Source organism: Agelaius tricolor, unplaced genomic scaffold (genome assembly GCF_023055355.1).
Source record: "Agelaius tricolor isolate 1412-34295 unplaced genomic scaffold, bAgeTri1.0.p SCAF_4, whole genome shotgun sequence".
NCBI classification, from domain to species: domain Eukaryota; kingdom Metazoa; phylum Chordata; class Aves; order Passeriformes; family Icteridae; genus Agelaius; species Agelaius tricolor.
In genome coordinates, this window is record NW_027269264.1 from 43,357,655 (window position 1) to 43,378,544 (window position 20,890).

The 20,890-nt window shown below is 35.9% G+C and overlaps 1 protein-coding gene across 1 annotated transcript in view; it reads left to right on the plus strand.

Moving 5' to 3' along the window:
- HCN1 (hyperpolarization activated cyclic nucleotide gated potassium channel 1) overlaps positions 1-20,890 on the plus strand; it is a 194,306-nt gene that overhangs the window by 98,978 nt on the left and 74,438 nt on the right. Inside the window, exon 3 of the mRNA XM_071425443.1 lies at positions 2,924-3,085. Coding sequence (XP_071281544.1) covers positions 2,924-3,085 — 162 coding nt within the window. The remainder of the gene's footprint in view (positions 1-2,923; positions 3,086-20,890) is intronic.

Consider the following 20,890-nt stretch of genomic DNA (forward strand, 5'->3'; position numbering starts at 1 on the left):
TGGACAACCACCATTTCCACAAATGAATGGCCTTAGTTTCTTGTCCTCCAGTTTATCTCTGAGAAGACTACACTTCACATATCTCCTAGGAGTTTTAATGAGGTTTAGCTCATTATACGAGAATTGTAATTTGTGATTACCAAAAAACAGCTATAAAAATATGGCTTCTTTTACTCCTCCTGCTTCATGGTTATCACAATCAATTCCTGAATGGAAGAACGTGAAACATGCAGTATATGACTTCAGTCCAAAGGGCATTTTGGCTATAGTCTAAAAAAAATCAACACATCCCAGCCCTCCCACCCACTAAGTGTAAATATGTCAATACAATACTACAGGCAAATATTATTGTTTACATTGAACAGTGCATGCTTGCAGTATTTAATTTTTTTTCCAGCCAAACACACATTTCCACAAGTTCCTTTTTGAAGAAAAACTGTCAGATACTATTTGCTGGAGAGTGGGTATGCGAAGATTTTTTTAAATGTCTTTCCAATGCTTGCTTAAGATTTTTCTGTTGGAGTAATCTTTTTTAGCACAGAGGCATCACACTTATTAGGATAGAACACACAAATATTAGGCTATATAGCCAAAAGATAAGCAATAAAAGAATGGTATGTTTGAAATGCTGATAAAATATTACCACATTATGCAGTCTAGATAATATCCTGCATATGTTCAAGCATTTTTAACATTTTAACACTAAGCTTCACAGAAGCTACTTCTGGAGCAAAGTTTCAGAAATGATGGAAGTTTGCAGTGTTGCACACAGACTGTTGGCAGTCATTTCCTTCGATGGATTTGGTTTCATACAAAATTTCCAACCTTTTAGCATTCTAGCAGTATGTGGCCATTTTGGCAGAGGCACACTAATAATGCAAAGACTTTGAAGAACACAGTGACAAGATAAAACAGTCCTGGAAGAGCCCAACCTCAGCAGCACAATTCCTAAGCCCATAGATGCAGGGTCAGGATGAGGATTCAGAGCCTTGGGTATATATGATTGCTGGGTTTTGAACTCTGGAGAGTTTTGACAATCAGGTCTTTCCCTGGGTCTCTTACAGCAAAGCCTAATGGGAAACTTGAGGGAAAAAGTTCCGACACTTTTCATGTGATCAGGAATTACCTGCTCTTTGCAGTTGTAGTATAGGAACCATGTCAACAAAGTACAACCCAAATGAGAGATGGTGTTCCAAACCAGTAGTAATCCTTGCTATTCTTTCCAGTTCTTTGAAATAAAATGATTACAGTGCACACATCCACTATTTTGGTTCACAGCAGCTACTGAAACTGAAGCTATTGAAATGGCTGTAACACAAATCCATTGCTTCGCAAGAAAAATGCATAATAGTGACTTTTTATTTCCATTTCCTACTTCTAAATATCAGTGTTATCTTCTCAATTTTGACAGCAGCTAGATTGTATTTGGATAGCATTTATGTTACCAGCCTCTATTTCCAATGACTGTTGAACTGAAATTTGGAATGCATTCTCTGTAAATACTCTAAACTGAAAAACATGTTTTGTACATAGTGTTAGGGTCTGAAGTATGTTTCTAATATGCAGGTTTTGCATTCTGGGACTCAGAATATAAACTGCCATTTTCGAACAACAACCAAGTCCCATGAACAGAAAGTTAGAGACACCACAATGTGCTCCCCATATTTGTACTTGCACTCATTTGCAATGTGGATACTTTACCTTTGCTTTTAGTTTAGCTATGTAAAATTTAGGACACAGATTTTCCCTCTTTTATGTGTGATTTTTTTTTAAATTTAAAAATGCAAAATTTCATGTACCAATATGCCCATATATCTCTAGTCATCTGATGTTTTCAGTCCTAAATCCTCTGGTTTCTATGTCTAGCCACACTACTAAATAGTATTTTATACTTAAAATTCTATGCAACACCAACTGCACATTCTTTAGTTTCTAAATATAACTCCTGCATGGTGATAATTATGCATATTACAATGTTATATATTTATCTTCAGTTGGTTGAATTTTGTAAGAAGTATGAAGTATGTCTGTATTTATAGATTGGAAGTACATTAAAACCAATATAGCAGAGAAGTGCTAAATGCATTTTTTCATACTATATCAACAGCTGACTGATGCTCCTTATGCAAATTCTGTCCAGCAAATTTGCCCATGACAAACTTGAAAATGTCTCTGTTGTTTTTGAGAATTTTATGTGTGATTTACTGTAAGACCCTTTTCAGATGTAAATTGTTTGTGTCTTAAGAATGGAGGAATACATTGAAATCCAACTTACTGTATTAAATTGATATGAATTTATCTACTGCAGTAGCCTATGTAGTAGCCATGGAATTATCAGCATTTTAGGAAAATGCTATTAAGAGCTATCAACTACCTTTTTGTCATTTTTGATCGGTGAACTGGTAGATACAAATTGGATTAAAAGTATAAAAGTAGAAGACAAAAAATGTAACACTTGTATTGTTTCTTCACTCAGAATTTTGTGCATTTTAGAAGGTAATAAATGCAAAAATGAATCTTCTGAAGGGGTCATTAAATCTCCCACAACTTTTGGGTATTTAAATACCAAACTCATAGGCAAGTAATGGTATCACTAGCTTTACCAGGTATTTTTTAATTTGTGAGTATTGCTTCAATTGAAAGGAGTAGAAGGTTTTTAGAAAACACTTTAGTGGGTGACTTCTATCCAATATATGCCTTTTTCAGGAGCTTACATAACACTGGCATGCAGCCAAGAGTCAGGTGTGTCAGTATGGTTCTCTGCTAAAATTAATGTGCTCAAATTAATGATCCTGCCTTAGAAACCTCACCTTTTTTAGAAGTTCAGGATGACACTTCTTTTCCTTTAAGCTGCCTGATGAGAATTAAATGAGTTTGATTTCTGATTGGCAACATGTGCATCACCTGTAATTTTTGTCTGCAGATTTTCCACATGACATACGATCTGGCCAGTGCAGTGGTGAGAATCTTTAATCTGATTGGAATGATGCTCCTGCTGTGCCACTGGGATGGTTGTCTACAGTTTTTAGTACCGTTACTTCAGGATTTCCCACCAGATTGCTGGGTGTCCCTAAACGGTATGGTTGTAAGTATTGTTCATTTTTCATTGTGCTTTCTAAACATTATTTTTCTAAACAGTTAGCTTCAGAATTTAGTGTAAAAACACATGCCTAGTAATATGCTGCCCTGCAATATATTCAAGGTTACTTTCATATTTTGTTGGCTCACTTGCTAATGAACTAAAGTTTTTTTTATAGTCCTCATGGTCAATAAAATGATATTGACTCACTTTCAGTAAATGAGCCAGAAAATACTTTAAGTTTTAAAGTCATCCTAGTTTATTAACCCTTATTACCTAAAAAAATAAAAATAAATTCTCTAAAAAGAAATATGGAAACACTCAGTTCACCACTGCTTTCAGTTTAGGCCATAGTTTCAGAATGCTACTGAAAGTAGATTATTGGCATTAGTTTCATGTAATGTTATCCTCAGTTTGTAAACTTCTGAGTCATGTAATGATCCATTGTTCCAAACACACAGATCAAGATTTTTATAAGTAAAATAAGATAAATAGAGTCAGTTGTAGGATAGTTTTCTGTATGGGAACAGAATGTTCAAGGACAGAATGTGACTGTGCGTTATTTATAAGGACGGGTAATGACTTTCTATTTAAAGGACAATGGCTGTGAAAAATACTTTTTTTTAATCAAGTCAGATAATGTGGCAGTATACAGAACATTTTTATAGGAGTTACAGTGAAATTGTTGGAATGGGTCTATAGCCAAAACAAAAGGCCTCAAGCAGCTCTCTCATTGGTGATCTGAAAGTATGTGTCTCTCCAATTTTTGTAATCTTAGGATCCGTAAACCATCACCTTTATTGTAGATGGGCATCTTGCTCAGTGTCACATATTCCTACTGTAAAACCATACAGTATTTGTTCCTTTAGGAACACGATACTGCACATTAATGTGGGAGCTCCTTGACTAAGCCTGTCAGTCACACAGACAAGTATTTGCAGTCATCAGGCAACATCTTTAATGATAACCAGCATGTTTGCTGACATCTCATTGTCCCTGCTTTTCTAAAAAAATACTGACATATCTTCAAAAATGGGTTTGCTACAATAAAAGTAGGTCACCACAGTGCTGACTGGCACATCTTTCCATTCTGCTGTATTCTGTGTTCTGCTTTCTAACATCCTCCATTCATGTTTACAAAGCATAAATTTTCTACCAGCTTTTTAAAGATCTGGATGAAAATCATGCTAGCGAATGAAAGGAAGTCTTGGATTGCACTTAATTGAAGTATTTAACTTTTAGAAAACACTAAACTTTTAAATTCTCTCTGCTCCTTAAGAGCTGCATTCAATCTTACGAAAGCTGTACACATTATGCACATGCTCAGACCCTTTTTTCTGCCTACCCACATTCAGGTTTTTTTTTATGGAAACAATATTTTCTCTCTACTGTCTGCATAAACTTGGAAAGATCCTTTCTGAAAGTTGCAGCACTAATTTTTTTTTTTATCAGCAACTGAATTTGTTGTTTATGTTGAATGAACAGTGGGGAGAAATTTGAATATAAAGTTCACAGCATAGGCAGTCTTTTAGGCCAGGGGCAAGAGAAAGAGAGGTGGGATGCCAGCCTGGAATCAGAACCATATTTAAGACCAGTCTTAGGGAAAACATATAGACCTTTCTAGATGTGTCATGGTGTTACAATACATTTCCTAGTTGTTTTCCAGGCTCTGGGGATGAATTCTTTAACACTAAAAAAAGACAGTGAAGCTGTCATGGGATATCGGTCCTCTAAAATGATAGTGGAAACAGGAGGAGGTTGATGATGATGATGATGATGATGATGATGATGATGATGATGATGATGATGATGATGATGGTTATCTGCTTTTCTGGTGTGTTCAGAATCTAAGTGACAGGGATCTTTTTTGAAAAGGTTTCACATTCCTGATACTGCAAGAGCTTTGGCAAGAGGGAAACTTTACTCTCCTGGTATACTGTAACAAATAAAAATTTAATCTACTCTGAATTTTAACTTTTGATACTGAGATGAATGCACCTGGTAGTGGGGTTTGGATGTAAAGTAAAATTTTAAACTTATTAATTGTGATCACTGGCTTGAAGACTTATTTAAACCAATGTGAGCTCAGCCAGAAAGAAGTCAGTTTTTCCAAAATGTAAGTCAGTGGCAAGTCAAAGCTTTTGCAGATAATCTGTTAATAAAGGAAGTAAGGAAGTTGGAAGGATGACATGGTGTCTCCTCAACTGACACAGCCCAACCTACTCTTCCAGTCCGTAGCTCCGTTCTGTCTTGCACATTAGTTGCTTCAGGCTGCAGACTGAAAGGACATTTAAAAGCCTTGTCTTGAAAGCTGTTTCATCTGTCTGAACTGATACACGAAAGTATCCAAATGCCTAAGGCATGCTTATGGTTTTAATTTATAAATACTGTAAAGGGAAGTAACGTAGATTAAATTTAGTGTCATGGAGGAATAGGAAAATGAGCCCAGGTTGCAGGTTGCTTACTACCTCTTTGAACAATGTGACTGAATGAAATTAAAACAAAACAAATTAGTTGGATTTTTATCTTTGAAAGGTTACAGAAACTTCATAGTGCAACACAAAGGAGACTATAAAATGGAAAGCCCTCTCTGTAAAAGGGGATAAGATCACCCCTGGTTAACACTGTACCAACCTACAACCTAAGTAGTTCAACAAAATTGTTCAGATCACATTGCTATACTCTTTGCCATGATAATAATTATGAGCCCATATTGTATCTGTACTCTCAGCGTGAACCTCTTGGCAGTTCCTAACCTAGGCCCTCATCTTGCAATAAAATGACTGCCAGAGCTGACATCTTCCAGAATGTCAGTGTACTGGCCATTAAAAATAAGAACACTGGTAAATACAGTCTGAAAGTAAGTAGCAGCTGTTTCCCCCCCATTCCCTCCTCACTTTAAGTCACATTCCAGCCCATCCATTACAGACAAAATAAGGGTAAATTACTTGTAGGAGGGAATATAGCTCTTTGATGTAGTTTTAGTTTTTTTAAACACTAGGCTTTTTTAATTCCTAAAGAAGGTCTTTTCTGAAGAAGTTTTGCAGACTTTCTTAATGATGCTGCCTAATTTCTCCTTGGTTCAGAAAGCCTATTATCTGCAGCTCCCTGTGTAATTTATCCTCAGCTTTCTGATCTGCATTGCTTTAGACTAGTGTCCTTCCATAATGACTCATAGACTAAACATTTTTATCACGCCTCAGAGTTTGAGCCAGTAGTTCCTTAAAAAATTAAGACTAAAACTTTCAGATAGACACAAATCACTAGGTACACACAAAACCAGAAAACCACAGTGGTCCTCTGCCATACTCAGTCTATGCAAACCAAGATTCTGCATTCAGTTTCAGGTGCAGTAATTGCAAAACCAATGTGTGGGTCCCAGCTGATGAACTCACCCAGTCATGTCTTATATGGGGAGGGTTTCTAGGCAAGTACAGATAAGAGATGACTCTTTTGCCACTGATGCCATCTGGCTATCTAAACATCAGAGCCTGTAATATAGCATACCTTGCAGCAGATATTACTAACAATATCTGAAGATTCCCAACCTATACGTTCCTGCCTGTATTTGCAATAATTAGTAGTATGGTTAGGAAAACATATGGTCCCTTAAGCAAGATATTTACCTGGGCTTTACAGATCTTTTTATTTATAATGTTCCCTTTGTGAAATAAAAGTGTAGTGGAGAGGTACAGAATTTAACTGGAATGGTGAGTTTTTTAAAAGCCAAAAGAGACTGTAAAGCTTTTGGAATGCCTTACTTTTCTGGCATTTCCTCTGGCAGTCAGCCAATGTTTGCTCAGCAAGAGCCCTTCAGGTACTCTGATTTATTTTGTTTTGTCTTTTCCTTTCTGTCCTTGCAGTTGGATTGTTTACAGCTCTTGGGGTGTTCTAGGATGGATTTAGTAACCTGGGATTTTGCATTGTATTGATGCCCATTTGTGTCTCATAACTTCCTCAGAGCAATAGAAATCAGACCTTCTTCATCTCTGATGATATCAGCATTGCTAGTAAAAGAATTTGGGAATTCTGCTGTAGAATCTGGAAGTCTCTCTCATTATAAAACGAATTTCTTAAATTAATATTTGATAGGGAAATTCAGAAAGGCAGGAGATGGTTAGGATTTATAATGCCCTAAGAACTATGCTAACGTATATGTAATATATAAAAAAGCTCTTTAGTATTTTACCCAAAACTATAATATAATTAATAATATAATTATAATTAATATAAACTATAATTTTAAATATCAGCATTTCTTACTAATGAGCACCATTTTCAATTGCACAATCACTTTTTTTTTCCAATAAGATCTCTGCATTACTTATTGGAGCTCAAAGATTTCATTATAGTTATTTTGATATGTTATTCTTCATTGAGTTTTTTTCCTTTTTGATAATACATCAGCTTAGCACCTTCTTCCCTATAGCTGGCAATTAGGAAAGCTAGTTTTCTCATGAGATTTTTCTGCATTTGATCATTATGTGATAATCATCATTTAGAGCTTCGCAAATGTTTCTGAGTAAATTTTAATCTTATACTAGGTGCTTAAAAAGTATGGACCATATGGAAATCACCTGATTCCTAGAGGCACCGAGGATCTGATGTGGTGTACTACTATTCTAATGTATTTTTTACTCATATATTTATATTAATGTGTGTCCATTTAGTTAGTGCAGTGCATCTTGGAACAGATAAAAGTGTGAAATTACAAATCAGAGATGGGCTGGGATCAAAATTAGTGGAATTGCTCAAGTCAGATACTCTGTTTACAACACAATTTGAAAATGCAGTCATATCAGTAACAACAATATGTAACTGACATCCTTAGGACTGAGACACACAGGTTTTTGAATCTACAGTGAGTATTTATATTGCAATGTGCAGCTGTTCGGAATTCAGTTGCTGGTCTCTCCTGCCCTCAGCACTGACCTAGTCACTGAGGTCAGTGTGCTTCCTCCTGCATTAAGATGATGAAGTAATGACCTGGTTCACTGGTCTCGCATGAAGTGATAGGAAAATACATTAATTTGTGTGATTTTTCTGTAACAGAAAATGCAGAGGAAAAATCTGTGGCTGTGCAGTGCTAAATGACAAGGTAGGTTTAATGCAAACTGAGGACATGCATTAACTGCGATACCAAAATTTTATGCCAAGCTAGTGGGGGCTAGAGAAATAGGGTATCTGAGGACACTGTTGATTTAATTCAGTGTGTCGTGATCAATGAAGGGGAAAACAAATCAGGTTTTCTTTTTTACCACAAGTGCTGAGAATCTAGGAAGCCCACATAGGTTTTCACTTATGCTTTATTCTGTTCTCTGACAGGTTAGCAGTTAGTCTGCTTTTGCAGGCCTAGAATGGCAAGTAGTAATAATTTTAATAATTTTTCTTTCCAAACTTGTTTCCTTCCAACCTCTTTGGTGTAATATTCTGTACATTTTTTGATGTCTCATATACTTTAGGCTGTATTTTTGACATTAGATTTCTGATGTGCTTAGATAAAGACAGTTATTAGATTTCCCCAACCTTACAGTTACTGAGATTTCTTTTTTTTTCCTGTATATTATTTCTGCCATTAATGTCTTCTCTGATTATAAATGTTACTTTATTGTCTTAAGGCCATGAGCTAATTCAGATGTAAAACCATAAGAACTGAAACATAAAGGTATAAAATCAATTACAGGGAGGTTTAAAAATTTTTAGAAGCTTAAAAATAGGGAAAGTTATATTTCAATATCTGGATTATATTTTCAAAAGGGAAAATAGTCATTCAGAGAAGGTGTTCCCAGCTGTAATCACAGAACTCCACCAACTGTGAGAACTGTTCAGCATTGCAAACTCAGCTATTGTCATAAGCCCTGCCACTTTATGTTAGTCTCACTAAAATGCTTAAAACTACTGCAGTAGTATTGATGTTTTTATTTAATGCTGCTGGTGATAGTTATTTTAGTAGATATTAGTGCCTAATGGAAGGATCTAAATTAGGACAGGTTTGTAAGTGTTGATTGTGGCACTGTGTTGCTGATGTGATAATAGGTGCTAAAGAGGATGACTTCTCTAATGAATTAGTTGGCTGCCTTGCATGCTTCTGTTTCTTTCAGATAGAAAGCTGGTCTTCCCTATATGGGATGAGAATAATGAAACAATCATTTAGAGGGAGCATAAAAAAGCAAGCTGGTACACTTAAAAGATTCTAACTTATTTCCACGCTTTTTCTGTGTTTTCAAGAGAGCTAGTAGAAATATGTCAAGGAGCAGATGCAAGGAAGAACTTGCTTTATTTGCCATCAAAATTTGGTTTCCATGTTTCTCTCTCAAGAATCAACACAACTCATAAATGCTAATGCTGAAGTATATTGTGATGGGAATTCTGGTAACTGTAAACTACAAAATATTTTATGTAAGCCTTACACCTGAAAGAATAGAAGAAATTGCACATAAAATTGTAAAGTCTTTTGTTGTGTTTGATAGACATTCAAGGGGAAAATAACAGACTTCATAAAGTGTGCCCTAAGCATTTCTTTAGTAAAAAATGTGAACTAAAGTAAAAACATAAATTGGGCCTTGTATCCCACATATATATTAGGACCTTGTATCCCACATTTACCCTGGAGTAAATATTCAGAAGGTGTTATAAACACCACATGGCCAAAAGCAGATTCTCTGTTGTAGAAGAGAGTGTTCCCTTTGTTCTGGGGGGATCTAGATCAGTCTGCTTTGCTCTGTAAATTTAAAATGTTTATCTGCATGTAGTTGTACTCTGGATTGAACTGGAATATAAATGTGAAAAAAATTACTTTGAAGTAGATTTCCCTGGGTGGCCTTTTCTCTTGTGTTTGGAGTATCCAAAAACTGAACTCTTGGAATATTTATGCCAGACCAGGTTTCCCAGAATAAATCCAGTGTAGATATATCCAGATGAATACCATTCCTATACAGCTTTTTTCAGCAAATCTTCCCCTTTCTCATTGCAAACCTTAATGAAAATGCACAGCCTAATTCATGATCTGTATGACTTAAGGCTATACAAAAATGTGGTTTGCACAAGGTCCATATTTTTGTCAAAGGGTCATTATCAGAATCAGATTTTCTCAAGAGCACTGATTTTACTGCTTTTACCTGACGAGTTTTTCGATATCAAATCTGAATTTTCTACACATCACACATTCAACATCTGACTCATTCTAATGTTTAAAATGCATCTGGAGAGAAGTCTCTACTGGGATGCAATTAGACATGAAAAAATGGCCATCTGAAATTGCGCATTTAGAATGCTTACATTTCACATTGGAAAAAAATCAAAGCAAGATACTTTGTTCTGATTCACATAATTTTAAACCAAGTCACTCTGATACATGAGAAACTTGAGATATAGGTCTGTGGCTACCAGACCTATGTCAATAGTCTGTAGGATCTGTAATCTAGAATCCCAAAATCCCAAATGAAGAAAAGAGGTGTTTATAATATTTCTTTCTAAAATCTGGTTATTTATGAACTTCCCTCTCCAAGAAAATTTTAATATTTCATATTTTCACTTTAATTTGAATTTGAATGAACCTAAAACCTTCCCTATAAAACTGGAGGTCTCAATTTACATTCACTTCTGGTTACCGAAACATAAGGAAAAGTAGGAAATACATGGCATGATATTTTCTTCCATTTGTTTTAGGCTACTAATTTTCCTTCATGTCTGAAATGGTTTTGCCCGTACTGTTTATACATATAAACCAGGGATGTACACAGTTTATTTGGGTGTGAGCTGCATGTACTTTGTCTCTTTTAAAAATATAGGATAATTTTCTTTAAGATTGCTCTCATACATCTGTTTCCTGCTCTTCCTGCTTTCTGCACAATATACTCATTTGAGCATATTCAACCTGAACTAATTCAAATAGACACCTAAAACTTTCAGAAAATTGAATCTAATAGAAATTATGGACGAGATTTTGCATAGGAGAATCTTTATATTTTCTGAAGTATACAGCATCTTATTTATTATGTTTATTTATTAATTTTGTTGCTAATGAGTAAATTTTTAATATCTTCTAGATGTGTGTACAGATGTTTACATATTATTTGTAAAAGCAAGCAATGAATACTTTTAGTATCAATAGCTTAAAATACTGAATGCCCTTTGTATATATTTTGCTTTCTTTCTGGTATCTGGATTTTTATATTTGTCCATTTATGCTTTAACAGATATTTTTAATTTGTTAATATCTGTTAAACATCAGGAAAAGAACCAAGCCCTATGGTGAAACTTTCTCTGACATGTGCCATGTTTAATAATTTTCACTGGGTTTCTTTTCCTCATGTGAGGGGAAAAGCAGTGTTATCATTAAAAAATTATTAGTATTTCTCAAAATAATGTACTCAGAAATAATGTACTCAGCTATCTAATTTAGCTGCAAAAGTAAAACCATTTCCCCTCAAATTTTAAAAAAACCATTATTGACATTGACTTAATATTTTCTCTTTGTTTTGAATCACTGGTGTTTATTACAAAATGTTCATGACAGCCTCCTGTGAAGTGGATTGGAGCAGAGAGAGATATGAGGCCTTGAGCAGAGATACACTATGAGGCCTTGTTTATTAAGACAATATTCCCTGTATTTTGGGGTACTGCTAACATGAGAGAGCTGCTTTGAAACAATCTCTTTGAAAACCAGCAGTTGGCATTTGAATGAGATAAGAAAACAATGCCCATATTCTTCACAAATGACTCATGTTCCCTTTCTAATCCATCACATCCATCATTTTAGTCACTGTGCTTGATCTTTTATATTCAGAAGACAATAAAGTTAGCTTGCAATTGAGGGTAGCACTTTGACAATAGTACATACAGTCAAAACAGGATTATCTACATTGTATAGATAGGGAGAATTAACATGACTGGTTTTGAACAGCTGTCTACTTAGGAGTGATGTTTTCAAGTGGAGTGCACTCAGACTGCTAGTTCAGTTTTACAAAGAGTAATTGGGTACTGCTCAGGAATAAAGGCAGTGTACCACTAATTTGTCACTCTTTGCAGTAATACGTAATACCCATCTCCTTATCTCTAATAGTAAAAGACTTAAAATTTTTCTCTTAGATACAGCTAGAAAAGTTATGGCAAACCTAAACTCAGCTAAATGTTGCTAGAACTACATTGACAGAAGAATATTTGAGGGAGTTTCCTGTCTACTTTAATAGCTTTTTCCAGGTGTTCAGAAATTAAGTTTATCATCCTTGATAAAAGCCTTTGCTGGGAGCAAAATAAAACTAAGATTTGTGCGATAAGAAAATGCAAGAGCTCACCGTAGAAATGTACATTTAGGAGAATGGGTAGGCATGCTGCATTTCCAGTAAGTAAGGACAGATTTGACCCTGGCATTTGTTGGACCTATGCAGATGTCTCTATATGAGCTTTCATAGGCCATGCCATTCACCTAAATGCTGCCTGTCCTGTACCACCATCTCTCTATATGAAACACAGATGCAATACAGAATATTTAAATGTGCTTTTACCTTCTTGTTACTCTCTAACACTGATTATCATGGCTTTACTCTTGCAGCTAGACTATCCTGCTGCTACATACACTTTTGTGCATATAAAACTTGAGATGAATGAATGAATTTTTGAGTTCTATGAATAAGCAAGGATGAGGTTCCCTTATGTTTTTGCATTCTGTATCTTGACAAAGAAGCTGTTAATGCAAACATATAAATGCTGAGAGGAAGTGCCTTTAGATTTAATGGTGTATTGCTCCTAAGTAAACATGCTTTGCAGATCAATAAAATATACTAAACCTAAGTGACTCTTGTTGCATTTTTGTGAGGGAAACCCTCCCACACACACAGAGTGACATGGGGAGCAGAAAGAAGGAATGCGACAGTTTAAATAGAAATAGAACATCTGACGTAGAAGTTGCATTTTTTCTAAGCATGAGCCAGTGCGCTTAACCATTGCAACATGATCTGAGGAAACATAAAGTTGGCATGTGTATAGATAAATAAAAGATGAAGGGTTTCTAGGCTTTAAAAAAAGATTATTTTTTTTACTCTTTTGCTTTTAAAATCCTTCTGAGTTGGCATAAGAAAGTGCCCACACAGTAAAGACATAGACATCTGCCCAGAAACTATCTAGAACATACTCTAAAAACTTTTCTCATTAATAATGCTAGAGGCAAAAAAATGCCATTTAAATGCCATATTCACTTACAGTGGTAAAATTGAATGCAAAATCTGAATTAGAAACTAAATATGGTATCAATTAAAAAGACACACAAATGCAATATAATGTGTGTTTCTAATCAATAATGACTCTCAATTTTATTTTAAAAGATAGTAAAAAAAAAGCATGGTATTTTGCTGTTTTGAAGAATAAAAGCTGCCTTGATGTTTATCCTCTGACGACCTTCCCTCCACTGAGTGACCTTGTTCTTTTTCGCAGTTTTAACTATAAAGGTTGGATTTGAAAAATACTTTAGTATATTTTATTTTTTAACACAAATTTTGGGATTTTTGATGTAAATTTCAGAAGGAAGAAATAGCCATGTAATCTGAAATTAGATTCAGAGATTAGATTCAAGACCATTTGAAACCTAATTTAAATGAAACAGAAACTTCACTCTGTAATGTTTACAAGGGAATTACAAACTGTTTTTATCTGTAACTCAGCTTAAACTTGTCTGCCCTATGTGCTTGCAGGATCCAAATCATGGTTGCTATAAAAACAAATGATTGGTGTTTGTCACTGTTCAGAATAAGTGCCATATATGTGCAGAGTGCTGTGGTTTGCTAGATTTTTTAAAAGATTCAAACATTGCTGTGGTATTGGTTTCAAGACAAGTTTAACTGACCCTATCTGAAGTGAGTGGTTCTATTACTTTGTTTTGACAAACTAAGTAAAAAAAACTAAAAAAAGGCTATTATTTTGATTTTACTTAACATTAAATAGATATTCTGTCGATTATCAGATTTTTAAAATCAATCTTGAAATGTGGCATGTTCCCAGTTAACATGAAGGTTCTAGCTAAGAAAGTTTTCCAACCATTTGCATGTTAGATAATGCAATTTTTGGGTAAATATATGCCATTTTCCTTAGAATCTGAGTCCTTTTATATGTTTCCAGTTTAACATCCTTCCCAACCTTTTACAAGCAAGGTAAATGTCATACTTTCAATAAACGGATTTACAAATATGTGCCCTGAATCCAAGAACTCTTTTTGTCTCACTGCATGCTCTCTGCTGTATAACTTCATCTATATAAGTAAGTAATTGTGGTGTTTGCATTCTAAGCATTCCTCTGTTCTCATCTGGGATCTTTTTTTGTCTTTCATCTGCTCCTATCTGTGGTTTATGATACCATCTCTCTGTAGTATGCTTACATTAAATCCAGTGTGCTAAAACAGAATTCACCAAGTCAAATCTGCAGCACCTCTTACAGACCCCCTCTGACTTTTGTCAGACTTGCAAGGGCAAGCTCATGTCCTGATCTGACTGCAAAGTTCAATTGCAAGAGAAAAAACACAGATCATAAAATAAAACCAGAGCTTGAGAGAAGAGACTGTTCTAGGGAGTTTTATTTTCTCCTCTGGATTGGAGCTAGGAAGAAATGGGGTGTCAAGTCTATCCATGAAAACAGAGGTATGCCCAGTAGGGAAGCTCAGGAAGATAATGGATGCAGCTTTAGCTGAATAGGATCCTGGGCAGCTTATGGAAAGAGAAATTCTCCCCTGGAGGTGATAAAGAACACCTGCATTAACATTCTACTCTGAATCACCATCTGCAGAAGTCAGATTTTTACTGACTGTGTAGGGAGCCTAGGGAGACCTGCCAACTCTCTTAACTATCAAAGTGAAGTACCTGAAGTCAGCCGAAGTGAAATTTTGGGATGCCTTTCTCTCTTAGTGCTGGTTCTCACAAACAAATCTCAGGACAAATACAGCCACTGGTCATTGCAAACATCCACAGGTAAACAATAAAAAAGTGCAATGCACTTTTCCTGTTCATTGTCCATCGCTGAGGATTGTGGTGTTCCTGCTGTGCCTCCCTCCCTCAAGCATCAGAGCCAGACATCCCGTGTCTGGCCTCTCCCCAGGGTTTCTTCTCTGGCCTGGGCTGTCTGCCTCAGCCTTACCTGCTTCTGTCAGAGCATTTTATCCTCAGGTCTACACTGAAGAACCTGAGTTCCAGGGAACTACTCACCGGGTGGATGCTTTAGTTCCTCTGCAGGATTATTTTGCAGGTCTTCCTGTAATCCATGCATGTAGTTTAATTCTTAATTGCAGCAAGAGAATTTCTTCCTTTTTATGTTGTAGGTATGAAACTTTCCCATGGGCCTTCCAAGCATTTCTACATAGTTAAATGGCATTACCATTGTTCTGTGGATGAAACAGTTGTTTCATAAATACTTGCTATGGAACTGTGAGAGGGCAAGTTGGCTGAAGAAAAGTTAAACCTTCCACTAAACCAGATTGCTTAAAGCCCCATTCAACCTGGCCTTGATCACTTCAAGATGTGGAGGGACATCCACAACTTCTTGGGGCAACCTTTTCCAATGTCTCACCATTCTCACAGTAAAGAATTTCTTTATTTATATATATATATATATATATATATATATATATATATATATATATATAAAATTCTAATCTAAAACTACTGTCTTTCAGTTTAAATCCATTTCTCCTTGTCTTATCACTCCATGCCTTTGTAAAAAGTTGCTCGCCCTCTTTTTCATAAGCTCTCTCTTTGTACTGGTAGCCTGCTAAGAGGTCTTCCCAGAGGTGCTCCAGGCTGAACAATTCCAACTCTCTCGGCCTTCATCCCTTCATTCATCTTTGTAGGCCTCCTCTGGACTTGCTTAAACAGGTAGAAAGTTGGACAGGGAAACAAGAGTAGTATAAAGACAAACTGAATGTGTCCCAGTTAATGGTTGAGCTGTTGGGAGTTCATTCAGGTGGGACCAGCAGAATGTCTCCTTGCAGTTTCCCTGTTCCATTTCCAAGGATGGCAAGGGAAGATGCCCAGGAAAGATCAAACCACAGCAAGCATGGGGTGATGTTTCTTTCAGTTTTCAGAAATGTGCTGCTGAGCTTCTGAGCTGGTATCCAGGTGTTTAGCAGCTATCACTCTGTGTTTCTTCTAGTAGTCTGCCCAGTCCTATTATGCACGACCATGCAAAAATGTTCATATTTGTCCAGAAGCACAGGCATGGTGTCACAGGATCATGACTCTGATGTGCTCTCACGTACTGTCAGTGTCAAGCTGGCCTTGATGGCTGTCCTTGACGCTGCACCTCGCACTGGGGTGACTGTACCTGAGGGAGCCCAGAGCAACCAAGTGGGCACTGTCTTTATAGCTGGAACTGGGACCTGTGTGCTCCACACCTCTTGGGTGAATGCTACAGGATCACTCAGGTGCTCTGTGAACTCCCTCAAGGATGATAAAAGAGGAGCATGTTCCCCCTTCTTCCTCTCAAAGTTCAAACCCTCAAGGCCATGATATTCTTCTATGATTTAGATTATCCTCCCTCTGCTAGAAGAGGGAAATGAAATTTTTGTGAGTCACTAAGCCAGTCTTTTTTCTTATAATGCCTAGACATCATTTTGTGGGTGGTATTTAGGCTGCTAAATTATTTTTATTCATATTATATTACCTTGAAAGTCTTGCAGACTCTAGTAAGCACCTACAGTTTTAAGGCATCTGAGTTTAAGAAAAGGTCATCAGGAAACTCTGATGTATTCTCAGAAAAAAAAAAAGCCTCTGACCTAGATTCAGCCTACTTGCTTTGACACTGAGGTTTGTTCTTTTCATAGAGCCAAAATAGGTTTTCAGCTGCAGAACTATTTTGCTTCCTGCTGTCACTGCCTAATAAAATAATGCACAGCTTTTTGTAGGACGTAGTATTTGATGAAGAATTGTGCTTTACCAAAAATGCAGATCAGCCTCTTGAGGACTCAGATATTTAGTAAGGTAATTTTCTGAAGAACTGTAAACTAACGAGATGCAAGGTAGAGTCTCAAAGGCATCAGGTTAGGAAATTTATCGAAAAAAATGACAAGAAAAGTACCAGCTAAGGGAAAAAAAAAGCTTAAAACCAGCACAGATCCTCTGCCTTAAAAAAATCATTACTTAAATAAAACGTGATAAAAATTATATCCTTAGACTAAGCAGAACTAAGCAGTACTTGAATTAGCCTATTTGGTACCAAGAACCACTTTACTAGAGAAAAAAACCTGTTTTTAAATCACTGGATTCAGTAACTCACAAATCCCAATCCTACCCTTATGCTGATTCCCTGTGTCAAAGTAGCATTCGTTCACCTTGATTCATTTTTAAGCAGATTAAAACATATTCAGACTCTTTGTGAGTAGATCAGTTTAGACCATTTTAATCTACTGTAATCTTTTTTTTTTCCCTCTAAGGACACATTCTTAAAAATATTTACAAGGGAAATGAATTTAACTGGAGTATGCCTATACATAAAACAAGGAGGAAGATATTGGAAAATGTTTGAACATTTGGAAATATTTGTAGTGGGAAACCATTGAGATACTATTATTTTGTGCATATCTGTCTATGTACTTTCCAAATTATGTATCAAGTTTGCCTAGATATTTCCTAATGATAGCTTTTTCTGCCACTAGTGAGGTTTGTTGTTTTCTGCCTTTTTTAATGTAGCTTTAAAATCCCTTTGATTCAAAGAGAATGGTGACAACACTCAGAAAGCTCAGTGTCCCCTTCCAAAACCATGTAATTTCCATTTGTCATCTTATTTGCGATTGGATGCTTCATATAATTTGCTGTCTAGTCTGAGTTGTTCACATAGTAGAGAGCTTGAGCTCCTTCTACCAAGTTCCCTTTCCTAAATTGCTTGCAAATATTGTCTGTGATGGTGTAGATTCTTCCTAGCAGTTTTCAGTGAAGCAGTGCACTATGGAGTCACGAGTCAGGTTTATGTCACTTCACTCCTTCTCCTGCTTCCCAGAACTGCTCTATATTAAGCCCACATTATCATCTTGACTATAGCCTATTCTTGATAGCCTATTCTTGACTATCTAGATAGCTACTGTTAAAAATGCAAAGCTTTTCTTGGTGATTGCATTGTAAAAGCATTTCATAACTGGTTTGATTCAATACTTGAGGCTTGTTAAGTAAACTGTTTTACATTATATCCAGCTTCTTTCCCCACATGAAAGGAGCAGAACAAAGAGATAAGTTGTCTTTAGTGCACACTGAATTTCTTACCTCTCCTGAACAAAGCTATTTCATGAACACAGTTGCTCATCAAAAATGCTTCCTTGCAAGATTTCTGTATTCTCTTATTAGATATGCCATTGTATTGGGTTTTTCTTCTTTTCCTGTAAGAAAATTAATTTTAAGATGCATTGTTTGCCCAGAAGAAACCTGTAGATACACTTGTAATCACTTACTGTGACCACACGATACTTACTGTGATTAGAACATATTTTCCAATTTGTAGGCAATGTATATCTGTTCCAGTCAGTCCCTTGTAAACAATGGCACTTAGTTTATTCCGGGATAAAAAATCATAGTTGTTTGAACATAATCAAAATCTGAGTGCATTATGACAAAGGAAAACAAAAGCCAACAGCCTTGATCAGATTTTTAATTTATTTGATAAATTTCAGTAAGGAACTTTGTTCACTGGAGAAGTATATTAGCAGATAAATCTTCAATATCTTCTGTATCAGGAAACATAATCAAAATAAAAGGAAAGATCTGCCGTGCTACATTGTCTTTGTTTGATGGCTAGTGCCAAAGATGTAGCACCAAAAAATGATAACTAATGGTAACTAATCTGTTTCAGTGCTAAACATCTGTAAAAACTATTTTTTGAAATATGTTATATGATAGTGAAGTTGATTTGAAATCAGGGGAGAGGGAATGCTCTCCAGAAGCAGTAATTTTTGCTAAAGATGATACCTTCTGGTCAGTTGGAAAACACACATATAAAAAAGAAATCATTACTGGCTGGCAAAGAGCTGCTTGACACCCCTCTTATAGAAGTAGTTCACATCCTGTGAGAGTTCTTTAAGGAACTGAAACACAAATCCTTTAAAAATGCCTGTCTGCTTCCCTGCACTCTGATTTTCTTTTCGAGAAGATGGGAAAGAGATGAAGTAACAGGTACAATTTGGAAGAATTCTTTCACCAGTATTCATCCCTTAGTTTGTAGCTGACTGACTGACAAGGGGGTTGTACTGATATTATAGATTAAATAGGCCCAGGTCTGGTTTTTATCCTGGAAGTCAGTTGCTTCCACAACCTGCTTCCATGCAACTGGATTTCCTAGTTACCAACGCAAGGAGGCCTCAGGTCAACCTCTGCTAACTCTCAGGCTGGTTCAGGAGCTGTTCTGGAAGATATTAATTGGCTTGAGCCAAACCTAGTTTTCTGAAAAAGTATTTTCTATAGACTGTCAAATTCCATAATAGGGGAATGTTTTCTAGCACTTTTAAATTTTCTTGTTGGAAAAATGTAGTTTGCACTTTTCATATTTTTCACTTTAAAATTTATAAAAGCTTTCTAACATCTTTGTAAGCTGAAATTCCCTTAAAATTGTTATTAAAGTAGTCCTTTGCAATGGAATGTTATTTTTCAGTCATCTGGGTTCAGTTAAGGGAGCACAATGGCCAGATAAGAGGATGAGTCATAGTGAGATGATTCACAGGCAAAAGAAGAGGAGAAGTATTTTTCACATAAGATTTAATTTATTATTTTGTAACTTTGTATTTATAGCTGTAAAAACTCACTACTGTATCTCTTAACTATGCACAGATACAAAGAATGAAGAACAATACCGAGCAGTGTATAGGGAATCCTCCCCTATAAAATTGTGAGCATATCTTCTCATCCCTCTGAATGAAATGGACCTCTTTGTTTGAACATAACACCTCAAATATATGTGAAAGACCAGACTGTGTACATAAACCAAATATCTGCCCTTCTTCTGCTGTTTATGAATTTTCCACACTTATTCTGCAATGAAAATTATTCATTCTTTACCTCAGAAAGGTGATCACAAGTAGACATTCTGGCTACTTGCTTTAATGAGGGAGTGTATTAGCAGATAAATGTTTGCTATTTTCTGCATCAGGAAAAATAATCAAAATAAAAAGAAAGATCTGCCATGCTACATTGTTTTTTGTTTGATGGCTAGTGCCAAAGACATAGCATCAAAAAATGGACAAGCTGTAATGACAGCAAAGTCATGTAACTCCTCTGAACAGAGTATATAATATTTAGTCATTGCTCCTCCAAACTTCTTTTCCTGTGGAATGCAATGCCAAACAATTTCTTATTTTTCTCCTGCTAGTACTGCTCCTGAAAGTATATGCTGAGTCACCTACACCATCTGCTATCTGTGCACGTATCAGCTGAGAGAAGTGTTCAGAAGTTTCTGAAGACATCTGCTTATTTCACTGAGCTTACCGATTCAGGGTTTTTCTGTTTTAAATCATACATACTTGCACACTTCCTAAAATAGGCTCTTCTTCCTTGCACTTCATAAGAATTTTAGAACACTGAGATTTTTAGTCTTCCAAGTCTGATCCCACCTTGCCTTTGTTTACTAGTTTTAGAAAACAAGATATTCATAGTAGTAATAGCTGTGATGAGATCTAGAGGTTTTACATGGTAGTGCATTCACCATTGCATGAGCTTTGAAACCGTAAATATTGAACATCTTTCACATTGGCCTACTTGGTTATTCATTGTCAATTCAAACAACTTTAAAAGCTGAAATGCTGAGATGATATTTAGCTCCAATTTCCCATCTGAGGTTTTAACTAGTGCATAACTC